The sequence below is a fragment of the Manihot esculenta genome, chromosome 13, assembly GCF_001659605.2.
Source record: "Manihot esculenta cultivar AM560-2 chromosome 13, M.esculenta_v8, whole genome shotgun sequence".
Taxonomy (NCBI): domain Eukaryota; kingdom Viridiplantae; phylum Streptophyta; class Magnoliopsida; order Malpighiales; family Euphorbiaceae; genus Manihot; species Manihot esculenta.
Window position 1 is genome coordinate 13675947 of NC_035173.2, and position 17792 is coordinate 13693738.

General features: G+C 38.4%; 1 protein-coding gene across 5 annotated transcripts in view; it reads right to left on the minus strand.

The window, feature by feature from the left end:
• LOC110629111 (DNA topoisomerase 3-alpha) overlaps window positions 1-9925 on the minus strand; it is a 66039-nt gene extending 56114 nt beyond the window's left edge. For 3 of the 5 annotated variants that reach the window (XM_021776017.2, XM_043949582.1, XM_021776016.2), the window contains exon 1: window positions 9420-9924. In XM_021776017.2, coding sequence (XP_021631709.1) covers window positions 9420-9704 — 285 coding nt within the window. In that variant the 5' untranslated portion in view covers window positions 9705-9924. Of the gene's footprint in view, window positions 1-9419 lie in introns of all 5 variants that reach the window. The other 2 variants (XM_043949585.1, XM_043949584.1) reach the window with 2 other exon arrangements.
• Between the last annotated feature and the right edge of the window lie 7867 nt (window positions 9926-17792).

The following is a 17792-nucleotide window of genomic DNA, read 5'->3' on the forward strand; positions in this document are numbered from 1 at the left end:
ATGATTGTGAGGGAAATTCTGTACAGGTCAGCCTAGTAGTTAGAGTTTGTTGGAGGTAGTTTTACTACTCTCATGTATAAATAACAACTAACAAGTACTCCACAATTATTCTTGAAGAATCAATAACAAAGGTCATTCTATTCTCTCTCTCAAATATTCTTTTCTCTTCTCATCTAAATTGTTTCTCTCATCTCACTCTATTCTTCTACTTCTCATCTCAGTTTCTTCTCTTTCTCATCTCCTAATTCTGTTTTCAATCTTTTTACCTGACAAATTGGTATCAGAGCTTGTTTCCAAGTGGACAAGGGCTGCAAATTAGTTCTTGCGAATTGCATCCATATTCAAATTTAGGTTTCTTTCTGTTGTCCTCTTTTTCTCACTTCTTTCCCTCTTATTGCTCTTCCATTCTCCCTAATATTTCTTCCCTTTCTTCCCTCTATTTCTACTTCTTTGCCTAAGATTTTTTTCCTTCTTTGCCCTTATCTTCTTTTCTTCTCGCCGAGCCTTATTTCTTCTTCTTCTTCTTCCTCTTCCTCTTTCTGGAACTCTTGAAACAATAATTCCTACATTACAAGGATTTCTACATATTCTTGACAAATCCTTTCCAATAGCGGATCTCAACTCAAGTCATATGTTAATGGAATTGAAATTACAATTTTGGACCACTTGAAATTCCAAGTTTAAATACCATTGATATTCTAAAAATTCTTCAGCATGTTAAGCCAAAAGAGGACATTAATATTCAAAGTTCTCAAATCCTTATACAATCAAACCCATACTTTCCTATACTTGATTAAAAAACCACACTCTGGAAGACTAGCTACCTAATAAAAAAATATATATTGAGTAGCTACCGTTAACATTGTTGATAAAACTAAAGATGTGAGTATTTTATAGTATTGATATTCATTTATATACTTTTTTTAGTTACATATAAGGCTATAAACATATAGATTTAAGCCAAATTAGTGTACATCCTAATACCTTCTGTTGAGATGTTTTCTGTAAATAACCCAGATTTGTAGTGATTGTGTACATAATTAAGAATATGATTATGTGATATGATTGGGATATGATTAGGCTATAATTAGGAAATTAATTTATTTTCTTACTGTTAAATTTGGGCCAGGCCTAACTCACCCCAAAAGCTAGCTCAAGGGGGAGGAGTGCCTATAGCCCATATAAGGGGCACATTACCCATTTCCATAGCCGATATGGGATTCAACACACCTCCTCACGCCCAAAATTTTTACTGGTGCGTGGCACATTTATGGGGCGCGGCACATTTATGGGGCGCCCAACATCGGATGGGGAGGCTCTGATACCATGTTAAATTTGGGCCAGGCCTAACTCACCCCAAAAGCTAGCTCAAAGGGGAGGAGTGCCTATAGCCCATATAAGGGGCACATTATCCATTTCCATAGCCGATATGGGATTCAACACTTACCTAGTATGTATTCTTGTAAATAGTATATACCCCAATTGGCTTAGGGGAATCATCAAGCATTTTTCTCTCAAAGCCTTTGCTTCCCTCTCATTTTTTTTCATCGTCGTTTTCATGGTATAAACTTGGTCCAGCTGTGAGTGGCAAATGTACCACCTTGTTTTGGAGACTTTCTGGAAATCAATTGGTCTCACCAACTAGCCCACCTTTCTCTCCAGCTTCCGATCAACAACCCGGAGAAGCGCCGCCACCAGAACCGACTCCACGCGCCGCTCAAGTTGTCTGTCTCTGGTACATGCGCCGGCGCGTGAAGAAATCTCCGGCGACCTTTTCACGTCGACAACCCTTCCTCCAGCATCGCCCGATGTCAGCGACTCCAGCCTACTAGGTCCGTTCACCTGCCCAGCTCATCTTCACACGTCCCTTGTGAACAATAGCTTCGGATTCACTGTTCACAAGGATAGATCTTTTTTTTGGCAGATTAAGGTCCCTATTCAATCCCTTGTTCCAGAATCTCTCTCAACATGTCTAAGAAGCAAAACACCCTCAATACAGATTATGAGTCCCTTAAACCTTTCCTTTCAATTGCTACTGTGAAGTTGCAAGGAAGTAATAATTATGTGTCTTGGACTGCATCAGTAGAATTATGGTTTTTAGGATAGGGGTATGATGATCATTTAACAAAAAAATGCTAATAGAACCAACTGGGTTAAGATTGATGCTCAACTATGTAGTCTTCTATGGCATTCATTAGACCCAAAATTACTTGCTTTGTTTCAGTCTTGCAAAACTTGTTGTAAGGTTTAGACTAAGGCCAAAACATTATACACTAACGACGTACAAAGCATTTATAAGGTTGTGTCAGATATAGTTCACTTACAACAAAATCATCAGGATATGGCTAGTTACTTGGGTCAAGTAGAAACTCTGAAAGATTAATTTAATTCTCTTATACCTTTTAGTGATGATGTTGATGCGCAAGAATAACAACAGGACAAATTCTTTATGGCTTTGGCATTAATTGGGTCTTTGACTGATTCATTTATTCCAACTTTAGAAGATGTGTCAGCTAGGCTCTTACGTATTTCCCTTAGTAAGAGTGATGCTACAGAAATGGAATCCTCAGTTTTGGCTGTGTAGCAAGGGAATCAAGGACAAGGAGGAACCTGCAAAGGTAAAAGAAAGAAGTTTCATTGCTCCTATTGTGATATGAAAGGTCACGCACGGGATGCATGCTAGGCATTGCATGGCTGACCACCACGGCCTAATCAACTAGATAGTACTGGCAAGTCAGCAGTTTATCTTGCCCAGTCTAATGAAGAAAGCCGCTTCCACAACCTACCAATAAATCTCAAGAATTAAATTCAATCACTTTTACTGGAGAAGACTATAAAGAATACTTGCAGTTCCAAACAGCTAAGCAACATCCTTCATCTTCCCATATTGCTCACTCCGGTAATTCCTTTACTTGTCTAACTAAGTCTTCACCTGTTGATCCATGGATCCTAAACTCTGATGCTTCTGATCACATCTTTGGTAATCACAATCTTTTCTCTACTCTTGTTTCCACACCATCTAAAGTCACCTTAGCTAATGGTTCACAAACTCAAATTAAAGGAATAGAAAAAGTACAACTCCTTCCTTCTAATTCTATTTCCTTAACTATTGTCTTGTTCACTCATGAATGTCCATATAATTTAATCTTCATTAGCAAATTGACCAAAAATCTTAATTGTTCAGTAACCTTTACTGCTAATTCTATTGTGGTGCAGGACCGGAGTACTAGGAGAATGATTGGAACAGGATCTGAGTCACAAGGATTGTACCATCTCTCCACCTCTCCAATTGATTTTGTTTCTATAACTTCCGCTGAGCTTATTCATAACCGTTTGGGACATCCTAGTCTTCTCAAATTGCAAAACATCGTCCGTAGTCTTTCTTCTTTGTCTTCTTTAGCATCTAAGTCATGTCAACTTGGGAAACAAACTCGGACTTCGTTTCTCAAGCGAATCAATAACAGGGTCACCTCGATGTTTAACATTGTTCATTCAGACATTTGGAGTCCAAGTCGTGTCAATACAACTTTAGAATTTCAGTATTTTGTTACTTTTATTGATGATTATTCTCATTGCACTTGACTTTTTTTAATCAAGAATCGCTCTGAATTATTCTCCATCTTTCAAAAATTTTGTGCTGAAATACATAATCAATTTGGTGTTCGCATTAAAGTTTTGCGTAGTGATAACGCACAAGAATATCTTTCTTCTTCTTTTTCTCATTTCTTGTCTACTGTATTACTCACCAGACTTCTTGTGCCCATACTCCTCAACAAAGAGGTGTTGCTGAGCGAAAAAAATCGGCATTTGATTGAAGCAGCCCGCACCTTACTCATACATCATAATGTTCCGCTGCGTTTTTGGGGCGAGGCAGTCCTTATTGCCTGCTACTTGATCAATCGTATGTCCCTCTGTTTTGCAGCATTAGAGTCAACCAGTTGTTTTTGCGAGTTTTTTGATGTATATATTTTGTTCATGATCATACCCCTAGTAAAGACAAACTTCAACCCAAATCAGTTAAATGTGTCTTTCTCGGCTATTCTCAGCTTCAAAAAGGTTACAAATGTTATGATCTCACTACTAACAGATATTTTATCTCTGCAAGTGTCACCTTTTTTGAAACCTCCCCTTACTTTTCTTGCAGTCCAACGCACTCACCTCCAGTTCTATCATCACCTACTTCGGTCATGCCTTCAGTAGCACAACTACTCCTTTTGCTCTTCGAAAAGGTATTCGCTCTTCTCAAAATCCTCATCTCATTTATAATTTTGTGAGTTACCATTGTTTCTCTCCTTCCTATTATACTTTTATTTCCACCGTGTTTGTTGTTTCTATACCCAAGACAAGTAGAGAAGCATTGAATCATCCTCGTTGGTGTAATGCAATGGTTGAGGAGATGACTACTCTTCATAATAATGGAACTTGAGAACTGGTATCTTTACTACCTGGTAAGTCTACTGTTGGTTGTCGATGGGTTTACACAGTTAAGGAGGGACCTAATGGCACAATTAATTGCCTTAAAGATCGCTTTATAGCTAAAGGTTACACAGATTTTTGGACTTGATTACAGTGATACTTTCTCTCCAGTAGCCAAAATAACTTTTGTTTGCCTCTTTATTTCATTGGATGCAATTAATCACTGAACCCTTCATCAACTAGACATTAAAAATGTCTTTCTTCATGGTGAGCTCGCCGAAGAAGTCTATATAGAACAACCTCCAGGGTTTGTTGCTCAAGGGGAGTCAAGTTTAGTATGTCGTCTTCAACGCTCCTTGTATAGTCTAAAACAGTCTCCAATAGCATGATTTAGACGATTCAGCACTGTAGTTCAATAGTTTGAAATGTCTCGAAGTAATTCTGATCATTCCATATCTTTTCGTCATAATGGCGATAGATGCATCTACTTAGTAGTCTATGTTGATGATATTGTCATTACAAGAAATGATCATTGTACTCTTGTAAGCAGTATATATACCCCAATTAGCTTGATGGGAAGAATCAAGTATTTTCTCTCAAATCTTCTACTCTGTTTTTTCTTCTTTTCATCAAAGTTTCATGGTATCAGAGCCAAGAAATTTGGTTCACCTTTGAGTGGCAGATCTGCCACCTTACTTTGGTGACTTTCTAGAAATTAGTTAGTCTCACCACCCAGCCATTCTCAACGCCGGCCTCTGATCTATTTTCCAACGAAGCACCGCCTCCAGACGCGCCTCCACGAGCCACCCTGCACCATGGTTTTAAATCGCGGTCGCGGCCACGTTCGCGGTCGTGGTTGCGGGTAATGGAAACAGGCCTATAACTGCCGTAACATAACGGTATCGGCCTGGCGCTACACAAATTTTTTAAAAAAAATTGCAAAGTTCATAAATAAAATGATATTGATTAGATTTAATTTAGAACAATGTATACAAATGCATAATAAACATAAATATATAAAATATAGATTATTTAACTTAAGTTAAATATCATATAGTTTAAAATAAGAAAAATGAACATAATCTTTATAGATCGAGTAAACTAATAGCTCAAAATATAATTTTAACTCAAAACTAACACTTTAATCCACAAAAACTTACAAAAAAAAAACAAAGAAAAAAACAACAATTAAAAACTAAAATAGATAAAATTTAACTAACTTTTTAGAAGAAATAAGCTTGGAAATAGAGTAGTTTATAATGGATTTAAGTTTATATGAGAAATATGCAGGGAAGATTGAAATTTGAAAGAGAAAGGGAAGAGAAAACTTAAAAAATATAGTCTTTGAAACTGTTGAAAAGTGTAGAAACTAATGAAAATGAGAATAGGGAGTAAAAGACAAAAGATATAAAAGAATTTTAATTATTGGTAACGGCCATTATGCCTGCAAATTAGGAGGGGTCGTTATATAACGAGATAACGGGTAACGCCCTCCCCCCAAAACCCGTTACATAACGGCCGTTACATAACGTAACGGCCGTTATTTAAAACCATGCCCTGCACAGCTTGCTTCCGGCCACGCGCCAGTGCGTGCACCACTTTCCAGTGACCATTACAAGCCAGTGACTCTTCCTCTAGCATCGCCCGACGCCGGCGACCCCAGCCGAGTAGGTCCGGTAGTCAAATTTACTGTTCACAGGCGTTCTTTTTGGCAGATTCAGCTCCTTTTTGCAGATTCGGGTCCCTACTTGGTCCCTTGTTGTTTTAGAATCTCTCTCGACATGTCTAAGAATCAAAACACCCTCAATACAGGTTCTGAGTCTCTTAAACCTGTCTTTTCAATTGCTGCAGTTAAGTTGCAAGGGAGTAATAATTATGTGTCTTGGGCTGCATCCGTAGAATTATGGTTTGTAGGACAGGGGTATGATGATCATTTAACAAAAAATGTCACTGATATCACTGCCACTGATAGACCCAACTGGGTTAAGATTGATGCTCAACTATGTAGTCTTTTATGGCATTCGTTAGATCCAAAATTCCTTGCTTTGTTTCAATCTTGCAAAACTTTTTGTATTTGGACTAGGGCCAAAACATTGTATACTAATGATATACAACGCATCTATAAGGTTGTGTCGGATATGGTTCACTTACAACAAAATCATCAGGATATGGCTAGTTACTTGGGTCAAGTAGAAACTCTGAAAGATGAATTTAATTCTCTTATGCCCCTTACTAATGATGTTGATGCGCAAGAAGGACAACGTGATAAATTTTTTATGGTTTTGGCATTAATTGGATTGCGATCTAACCTTTGCTCTGTGAAAGATCAAATTTTGACGGGTTCAGTTGGAAATTCCAACTTTAGAAGATGTGTCAGCTAGGCTCTTACGTATTTCCCTTAGTAAGAGTGATGCTACAGATATGGAATCCTCAATTTTGGAGGTACAAGGAAATCAAGGACAAGGAGGCAATCGCAAAGGTAAAGGAAAGAAATTTCATTGCTCCTATTGTGATAAAAAAGGTCACACACGGGATGCATGTTGGGCACTACATGGCCGACCACCACGGTCCAATCAATCTGACAATACTGGCAAGCCGGCAGCCCATCTTGCCCAATCTAATGTAAAAGATCTGCTTCCACAACCTACCAATAAATCTCAAGACCTAGATTCAATTATTTTAATTGGAGAGGACTATAAAGAATACTTACAGTTCCAAGCAGCTAAGCAACATCCTCCATCTACCAGCATTGCTCACTCCGGTAATTCTGTTGCTTGTCTAACTAAGTCTTCACGTTGGTCCATGGATCCTAGACTCTGGTGCTTCTGATCACATCTCTAGTAATCACAATCTTTTCTCTACTCTTGTTTCACCTTCTACACCATCTAAAGTCACCTTAGCTAATGGTTCACAAACTAAGTTAAAGGAATAGGAGATGTACAACTTCTTCCTTCTATTTCCTTAACTACCGTCTTGTTCACTACAGAATGTCCATATAATTTAATCTCTATTAGCAAATTGACCAAAAATCTTAATTGTTCAGTAATCTTTACTGCTGATTCTGATGTTGTGCAGGACCCGAATACTAGGAGAATGATTGGAACAGGATCTGAGTCACAAGGATTGTACCACCTTTCCACCTCTTCAGTTGCTTTTGTTTCTACCACGTCCGCTGAGCTTATTCATAACCGTTTGGGACATCCTAGTCATTGCAATTTCTCAATGGAAATATGCTTTGGATATATTGGAAGAAACAGGTATGTGAGTATAGATACGTAGACACTCCCATGGATCCAAATGTCAAACTTGTTCCTGAACAGGGGGAGCCACTAAAGATCCTGCTAGATACAGAAGATTAGTTGGGAAGCTCAATTATCTCGCTATCACGCGATCAGATATTTCCTTTATTGTAAGTGTGGTTAGTCAATTCCTTCAAACCCCATACAGTAGTCACTTGACTGCAGTCATTCACATTCTTAGATATATCAAAGGAGCTCCAAGACAGGATCTACTCTATAAGGACAAGGTCACTCACAAATTGTTGGCTATTCTGATGCAAATTGGACAGGTTCCCTTTCAAATAGACAATCTACTTCAGGATATTGTGTTATGATTGGAGAGAATCTTATATTCTAGAAAAGTAAAAAACAGGACGTGGTTGCAAGATCAAGTGCAGAATATCGAGCTATGACTTTGGCAAATGCGAACTCATTTGGTTGAAGCAACTCCTTCAAGAATCGAAATGTAGCGATATTGGCCAAACGAAGTTGATATGTGATAATCAAGGTGCCCTCCATATTGCATCAAATCCAGTTTTTCATGAGAGAATGAAGCATATAGAGGTAGATTGACATTTTATTAGGCAAAAGATTGAGTCGGAATACATTTCTACTAGTTTTGTCAACTCAAATGATCAACTAGCGGATGTTTTCACAAAATCTATTCAGGATTCACGAATCGAATATATTTGTAACAAGCTTGGAGCATATGACATGTATTCTCCAACTTGAGGGAGAGTGTTGAGATACTTTCTGTAAATAGCCTAGATTTGTAGTGATTGTGTACATAATTAGGGATATGATTATGTGATATGATTGGAATACGATTAGATTATAATTAGATAATTAATTTATTTTTTTACCTAGTATGTATTGTTGTAAGTAGTATATATTCCCATATTGGTTTGAGGGGAATCATCAAGCATTTTTTTCATCATCGTTTTAACCTTCAAAAAAAAAAAGGAAAAAGGAAAAGTATATCCTAATCGAGTTGGATAACTATACTATCAAGTGTAGTTAAATCCATTAAGGAAATTGATTTTTGAAACTTCTAGCCTATATCCAAATGGTGAGGTATTCAATATCCAATCCATATTTCATCTTTAACCATGCTTGTCTTTGTCAAGGGGGGGAAAAGAAACAGATTACTTGGTAGTTTGGAAGTTGTATAAAACATTTAACTTACATGGACTAAATCATAATTTTCTAACTCCTAAAGTTCTATTCATACAAATTGTAGTAAATTATAACTTATATAAAGAGAATTGAAGCACAATGCAAAATAATTTCTTTTTAAAAAAATGATATAGCAATATTGGCCTGTTCGTGATAAAGCTTCTGCGCCCTTTTATTCAAATATTTAAAACTCTGATTTAAATGTTCAAATATTGGTAACTTAGATAGTTAGATAATCAACATCAATCTGCCTTACAACTATATGCATGCTCCTCAAATAAAGATTATAAATATATATTAAAAAAAAAAAAAAAAAAACCTATAAACTTCACAATGCCAAGTTGCCAACTCATAATTGAAACTCACACAGTTCACTTGGCTTTTCAATTTAACCAAGAAATTGAGGTCGTATAGGTGCGGATTGCAGTGTCCATACAAAATATATTTTTCAATACTGTTCGCAATGGAGCCACCATTGAACCTAAAAGAGCATGCATTTGAAGTAAATAAATTTTAGTTTTACTAATATAAGTAGGGAAAGAGAATGACCTCAGGGACGTATTTCCGGACGGGGGCATGGTAGAGATCAGCGGGATCACAAGAATGCCATTTGCGAAAGCGATCTTCGAAATCGAGCTCCATAAGATGACCAGTGACGGAAGTCATTAGCATATGGCATGGCTGCCCATTGATCACGTAATTGAACTCGAAGATCTTGTTGTAGCGGGACCGCCCGTCCCTAACTCTCATCCCATGCTGTTGGTTCCTTGAGAGTATGGTGGCCACCGATTTCGCCACAGACGGCTTCTCAGCGACGTTCAAGACGTTGATCATGCTGCTGATGGAGAGGTTTGGGGATTTCAGGAGGTTTTCGAAATGATGAAGCGTGCTGCGTGTAGGTGAATTTGTGGTTTTTGAGAGTTTTTTTTTTTCCCGCCCATTTGGGTGGTTTTAGCTAATGACTGAATTGTCCTTCCAGACATATCTGGGTGATTTTAGGGCTGGTAACGGGTCGGTTTTGGTCGGCTCGGTTCACTGGAAAGGAGAATTTCACAATGTGTTCGGAGGCGAGGGAACGAGAGGGAAAAGAAAAAAACCATTTGAGAAATAAATATAAATGAATATACTTGTAATTAAGTTTATATATTTTTATTTAAGAGTTAAATAAATTTAATTCAAATTTTAAATTAATTAAATTTATATACAGTTATTAAAAAATTAAATAAGTATTTATTTAATATAATATAATAAATTATATTTTAACTTTTAAATTTCTAATTTTTTTATTTTTAAAGTCAAACTCATTAATTTTATATAATTAATTTGTAAATCCTTCTATTTATAATTCTGTTAATCAATTAAAAAAAATAAATATTTAAAATATTTAAAATATTTTTATAAATATTTAACTTTTAAATAGTTTTATATTATAAAAATTATATTTTAATTTTTAAATTTTAATGTAATTAACGAATCAATTTTATATTTTTAAAATTAAATTTTTAAATTTTTATATTTAATTTATTTAAAATTATAATTATTTTATCCATTATAGATATTAATTTAAAATAAGTATAATTTTTTAAAATACTTTTTATAAAAATTTACATACTTGGAACCACTTAGAAATAATTGAAATTGTAAATATTTTCTAAAAATTTAAAATTATAAATATTGAAATATTTTAATAAATAGATATTGAAAAATAAAAAGTGTTAAAAGTTAGTTCAATAAAAATTAATAAAAATTTAAGTATTTTTTTAAATAAAAAATTATAAAGTGATTAAGGTGTATGCTTTTAAAAATATAAGGACTAATCCATTAATTATACTAAAATTAAGGATTCAAATGTAGTTGAATAGATTGATTATAAAGCATTTAAAGTATATGGTTTTAAAAATATAGAATTGATTCATTAATTATATTAAAATTTAAAAATTCAAGTATAGTTTATCTATTTAAAACTAGTAATAAAGACATTTCCACAATTTTAATGATAAAAATTAGTAAAATCAACTCTAATTTAAATTAGTAAAATTAACTAATTTAAAATAATAATCGCAAATCCGAACCGTAGTGGTCTTTCTCTCGTCGTTGAGAGTTTTTGCTTTTTTGGTCTTCTTTTTGAGAAGTTTGTTTGTGTTTCTGGCTCAGTGCAGTTTGTTTTTATCGTGATGTCGGATCATGAGGATAATATCTCTGTTGAGATTGCTGCTCTCTCAGTGAATGGGGATGATGTGGATGGTATAGAATTTCAGGAGGAGGAGATTGAAGAGGAGGAGGAGGATTATTCCCTTTGCCTTGTTGGTCGGTTCTTCACGGATAGTCAGATAAAATTCCAGTTTATGAAACAGACCATGGCTGCTCTCTGGAAGCCATTTGAAGGTATGTCGGTGAAGGAGGTTGCGGAAGGCCTATTCCTTTTTCGATTCTACCACACGGTGGACAGGGAGAGGGTGTTAAGCATGGGTCCTTGGACATTCAATAACCATCTTTTGCTGCTGGAGAAAATGGAGGGCTATGAGGATCCAAAGGAAGTTCCACTGTTTATGTTTTCTATATGGGTCCAAATAGTTGGTTTGAAATCTGGATTCAATTCGGAGCATGTGTTGGAGAGAATAGGGAATGAGATGGGTGTTTGTCTGGAATGTGATGAAAATAATTTTGCAAAGGCCAAGAATTTCTCCAGTTCTTGGAACTCGTATATGTGGATGCGGGTGAAACTTGATGTTAGGAAGCCACTGTGGAAGGAACATTACCTTCGATGGAAAGGCGGACAGTGGTTTGAAGTGGAGTTCCTCTACAAGAGAGTTCCAAATTTTTGCTATATTTGTGGAATAATCGGCCATGGTGAAAAGTTTTGTACACGTTTGTTAGATATGGAAGGCAAGCCTGTTCAGAATTTTAGGCCGGAAATGAGAGCTGGGAGTCGAGCTAAGCAGTTCAATATTGGAGCACGGTGGCTGCGGGATGAGGATGGGGTGTTTCCAGTAGCTAAAGGTGGTAGACGGTGGAGGTGTGGAGGAGCGAGAGGGTCGAATGATTTTGGAATTCCCAAGAATCACGGCGACAATTCTGGAGGTAAAGGAGGAGATGCTACAGGCGCCAATGTAGGCGAAAATAATGGTGATGGTGATAATGAGGGAGAATCAAATTCTGTTTTCTCTTTTTCTAGTGAGGCAAAGAAGGAAGGAATCACTATTAATGATCCCAAAAGGCGAAGAATGGGCCAGGGTAAGCAACCAGAAGTGGGCCTTTCTAATTCTTCATCTTCAAAAAATGGACCAGCGGTAGGCCTCAGAGAGAGGACCCGCCGAACAAAATGAGTTGTATTAGTTGGAATTGTCGTGGGCTGGGTAACCCACGTGCGCTAGGGACCCTACAGGAATTAATCAGGGAGAAGAGGCCGCATTTTATTTTTCTTGTTGAAACAATTTCTTCTGTATTACAACTTGATGAAATAAAAGTCTTGTTAGGTTATGATGGTGTGTTTGCAGTTTCTAATGTAGGTAGGAGTGGTGGGCTTGCTTTCCTATGGAAGTTGGCCTAGACGGTTTCACTTTTAAGTTCTTCTTTTTGGCATATTCATGTTTTGGTGGAGGTTGCTTTAATAGGTGAGTGGAGGATTACGGGTTTCTATGGTAGGCCCAATAGAAATGAAAGACAAGCTTCATGGGTTTTGTTGAAAGATTTATCTAGACAGTATTCATATCCTTGGGTCTGCTGTGGGGACTTTAATGCTATTTTGACTCAAGATGAGAAGAGAGGAGGTAATGCTCAGCCCAACAACTTGATACGAGACTTTCGAGATGAGGTGATGGAAGCTGGTCTTTCGGATCTTCATATGTCTGGTTATAGGTACACTTGGGATAATGGGCGAGAGGATGCAGATTGGACTGAAGCTAAGCTAGATCGTTTCCTTGTGAACGATGATTGGTGAAGGAGATTTAGTATGTCTACAGCTAGTGTCCTGGATTACAGCTCCTCGGATCACTTGCCTATTTTCTTACAGATCAGGTTATTTTTACCTTGTTCCACCCCTAGACTTTTTCGGTTTGAGAATTCTTGGAGTCTAGAGCTTGGGTGTCGGGAAATTGTTCAATCTGTTTGGTCTGATCCTACTTTGGGCTCGGTTCTGGATAAATTAAAAGTTTGTAGCTCTAGATTGGGCGATTGGGGGAGTACTATGAGGCAACAATTCCAGCTTGATATTGACAATTGTAAGAAAGTTCTGGGGCTATTGCGGGGTAAAAGGGATAATGCGAGTCGACGGGAGTTTACTATAGTAAAGGCCCGGTTTGTTAATCTCCTTCAATGAAGGGAATGGTATTGGAGGCAGAGAGCTAAAGAGTTTTAGCTGAAGGAGGTGATCAGAACACAAAGTTTTTTCACAGGAAAGCAACTATCAGACAAAGGAAGAATAGAATTGACCATTTGAAGGATGATTCTGGTGTGTGGTGTGATTGGAACTCAGGGCTGGAGGAGGTTATTACAGGGTACTTTCGGAATATCTTCACCTCTCAAGCTGGCTCTCCTCGGGCTATCCTTGATTTAGTTTCAACGATTATTTCAGACTCACAGAATGAGGAGTTATGCTTACCATATACAAGGGAAGAGGTGCGTGTTGCGGTTTTCAGTATGCAGGCAGAGAAATCACCTGGCTTGGATAGATTCAATCCGGGCTTCTATCGCAAATACTGGAGTATTATTGGTGACCAAGTTGCAGATTTCTGTATCAACTGCCTTTATACGGGCAATTTTCCGCAAGAACTTAATAAAACGGCAATTGTCCTAATTCCAAAGAAAGAGCAGGTGGAGAAGGTTATTGATTTGCGACCAATAGCACTTTTTCAGGTGTTGTATAAAATTATTTCCAAAATGGTTGCAAACAAGTTGAAACTTATCCTGCCGAAAATCATTTCTTCATCTCAAGGTGCTTTTGTTCCTAGTAGACACATACCAGAAAACACTATTATTGCTTATGAAACTCTTCATTATATGCGTGGCAAGCGGCGGGGCAAGGCTGGATATGTAGCCCTCAAGATTGATGTTAGTAAAGCCTACGATAGGCTTGAATGGAGCTTTATAACTGCTATGCTCTTGAAACTTGGGTTTTCTGCAGTATTTGTTGAGTTCTTATTATTGTGTGTTTCTACTGTTTCTTTTAAAGTCCTTCATCAAAGCAAATTATTGGAGACTATTATTACGGAGAGAGGGTTGAGGCAGGGAGACCCTCTCTCTCCTTATCTCTTTATTCTTTGTATGGAAGGATTATCACGCCTAATTCAGAGAAAGGTGGAGGTGGGTGCTTTGGAGGGTGTTTCGATTTGTAGAGGGGCCCCGGTGGTATCTCACCTTTTCTTCGCAGATGATAGTATTTTTTTCTTCAAGGCCGAACATTCTCAAGCTTTGAATCTTAAGGAAGCTTTGCAACTTTATGCTTCAGCAGGTCAGCTCATTAATTTCGATAAATCTCTTATTTGTTTCAGTAAGAATGTGCCACATGAGGTGAGGAGGGTGATTTGTGGTACTCTATTAGTCAATGAGCATGATAATTTGGGGTTCTATCTTGGTCTACCCACTGCTATTGGCCATAATAAAGCTGAGGTATTTCAGTTTGTTAAAGATAAACTCTGGAAACGCTTGAATTCATGGAAGCATAAGGCTCTTTCTCGTGCCGATAAAGAGGTTCTGGTAAAATCTGTGCTGCAGTCTTTGCCAAGCTATGTTATGAACCTCTTTTTACTTACAAGGCATTTGTGATGATCTACAAAAGATGATGGCACGTGTAATACCCGGCTAGACTCCGGTATCGGAATTCCTACCGTCCGGTGGAACCTCGGATGTCGGAGACCTCTAGAAGGGTAAAATCATATTTTTATGAAATGTTTTCATGTATTTAATGGTTTTAAGTATGATTTTAAATGAGTTTTTGCATGAATATAGCTTGAAGGAAAACCCAGGTTCGGCCGCCGAACTTGACTTTCGGCCGCCGAACTTGCATGCATTTTGGAGGCACGTTAGGCCCCCGAAAGCATGAGTGAGGGAAGTCCAGGTTCGGCCGCCGAAAATGAAGTTCGGCCGCCGAACATGGCATGCATGCGGAGGCACATTCGGCCCCCGAACGTGGCCTGGCCAGCCACTTATAAAAGGGTCCCTTGGGTCCGCACGGGCGAGCTTTTTCTCCCCCGTTGTCGGCCAAGGTGAGTCTCCGCCGCTCCTCCCTCGATCTTGAGTGTTTTCTTTAGATCTTTCATGGTTTTCACGGGTTTTAACTTCTGTTTTGAAGATTTGTGAGTAAAGAGCAAGTTTTGGGTACTTGGAGGTTCAAAGAGCTCAATCTCTCCATCTCCAAGCTAGGATCGCCTTTCCTCTCGTTTCTTCAAGAGGTAAGCTCGGATCCACCCTTGTTATGTGTTTTAAACAAGCATTAAGTTGTTTTATGGGTAGAGATGCATGTTTAGGCTTGTTGATGAGTTTATGGGTTTTGATGTTTTGATGAACAATGTATGTTGATGTTTGTGCATTTGAAGTGTTGTAGTTGGGGTATATGCTAGTTTGAGACCCCTAGGTGTAATGTATGATATGTATGCATGATTTAGAACTAGTTTTTGCATGATTTGAGGTTTTGGGAGGCAAGGGGTTCATGTGAACCAAGTTTCTGCCCTTCTGGCAAAAACCAGGTTCGGCCGCCGAAGGGAGTTTCGGCCTCCGAACCCCCTTGTGGAGGCAGCATTCGGCTGCCGAAGCTTGCCCCCGAAAAGAGACTTTCGTCTCTGTCTGGGACTTTCGGCCGCCGAAGGTGCCGCCGAAAGTGCCTGACTTTCGGCTCTGGAGGGACTTTCGGCTCTGGAGGGACTTCCGGCCGCCGAACCTGCCGCCGAAAGTGCCCTGTTCAGCCATTTCTTGCATGTTTTTCTATGATTATTCCATGATGTTTTAGGGGGTTTTTGGGGAATAGTTTAGAGTTATGTTCATGTATGTTTGGTCCCTCATTTGAGTCCACCTGTGTAGGTTCGGACCCGAGGAACCAAGGACCCCAACAGTGAGTCTGTTGCCCCAGTGTCTGGTCAGAGCTATCCAGAGGTGAGTGGAATAAACTCTTTATGTTTTAAAGTAAATAATAAATGTTTCAGCATGATTCACGCATCATGGATATCATGTGATATGTTAGGGTGTTTGCATTAGAAATCACGAATATGTTGCATTGCATTTTACGTTGTTGATGTGGATGAATGCGGATGAGCCATAGCCCACAATCTGTGATATGATTATGTACGGTACAGAAAGTAAGACCAGTGGGACCCATTCTACGTTCGCTGGCACCATGTTAAGAGAAAGTCCAGGAAGACCCATTCTACGTCCCTGGCACATTGGAATGTTATGCTATGTTATATAAGAGAAAGACCAGGACCCATTCTACGTTCTGGCATTATGGATTATGTAGTGGCCTATTGGTGACAAATTCATCCTTATGTGATTTGTTTGTGATGTGTTGCATTTCATGAAAGCATGAAATTTTAATATATGTTTTCTCTATTCTGCTCACTGGGCTTTGTAGCTCACCCCTCTCCCCTAACCCCAGATGTGCAGGTACAGGGTAGACCAGGAGGTTAGCCAGAATTTTGGAAGTATGTTTATGTAATAGTTAGATTGTGGACATGACAATTGTACTATGATGTAATGTAAGAGATCACAGTATGTTATGTAATGAGGTATATTGAGGTTATAGATGTGCTTGACCCTATGAGTATTGTTATCCCTTTTGATACATGATCTATAGATATGTTTATAATGTTTATGATTCAACCAAGCTTATGTATGATGAGATACCCCATTGGAGCATTTGATGAGGACTCCAGTGGAGGTTTATGTTCACGTTTATGTTTATGTACAGGTTATGCTTGGTTGATGTATGAGAGATGCTACAGGTTTATGTTATGGATGATCATGTATGGGATTGAACAGGTTTACAGGTTATATGTCAGGCTTGCTACGGTTCCCGGCGGCCTTATGCCGATCTGGATCCTAGCGCCGGTAGCAGTCCGATTTTCGGGTCGTTACAGCACGGTTTTGGTGGGGTTCTAAAGCCGATGGCAGCAGGAAGATACATTGGCTAAGCTGGGATCGGTTAGCTCGTCACAAACATTTTGGTGGCTTGAGTTTTCGGAGGATTCGACAATTTAATGTTGCAATGCTTGGTAAATTGGGTTGGCATTTGTTTGTTAATTCTAGTTCTCTTGCAAGTCATATTCTCCGAGCTAGATATTTTCCAGATAGCTCATTTCTTGAGGCTCCTCTTGGTACAAACCCTAGCTATGTATGGAGAAGCATCAAGGAATCACAGGATTTAATTAGGAATGGTCTCTCATGGCGCGTTGGAAACGGTAAAGACATTTCCATTTGGATAGATAATTGGCTCCCTGACTGTGAGTTACCTACTGTTACTACCGAATTTGATTTTAATTTTGGTGTGTTCATGGTTTCGGACCTGATTGTGGGGGGAGGTGGAATGTGGATTTGGTCCAAGCTATTTTTAATTAGAGAGACAAGGATTTAATTTTATCGATCCCTTTGCGAGGAGCTTCTCACACTGACATTCAGTATTGGCGTTTTGAGAGAAAAAGAGTGTATTCAGTCAGGAGTGCTTATAAGGCACTAACAAGAGTTGAGGGAGCAGAGGCTGGAGAACGTAGTTTTTGGAAGAAGCTTTGGGCGATTCAAGCTGCTCCGAAATTTAAGAATTTTATGTGGCGAGCTATTTCACATTCTCTGCCTTGCAGGGACTTGCTCCGATTTCGGCATGTAGATGTAGCAGCGTCTTGTCCTATGTGCAGTATTGAACCAGAGTCAATAAAACATCTCTTGGTCGACTGCTCTTTTGCTAAACAGGCATGGCATGCTTCTCCTATTGGATGGTTT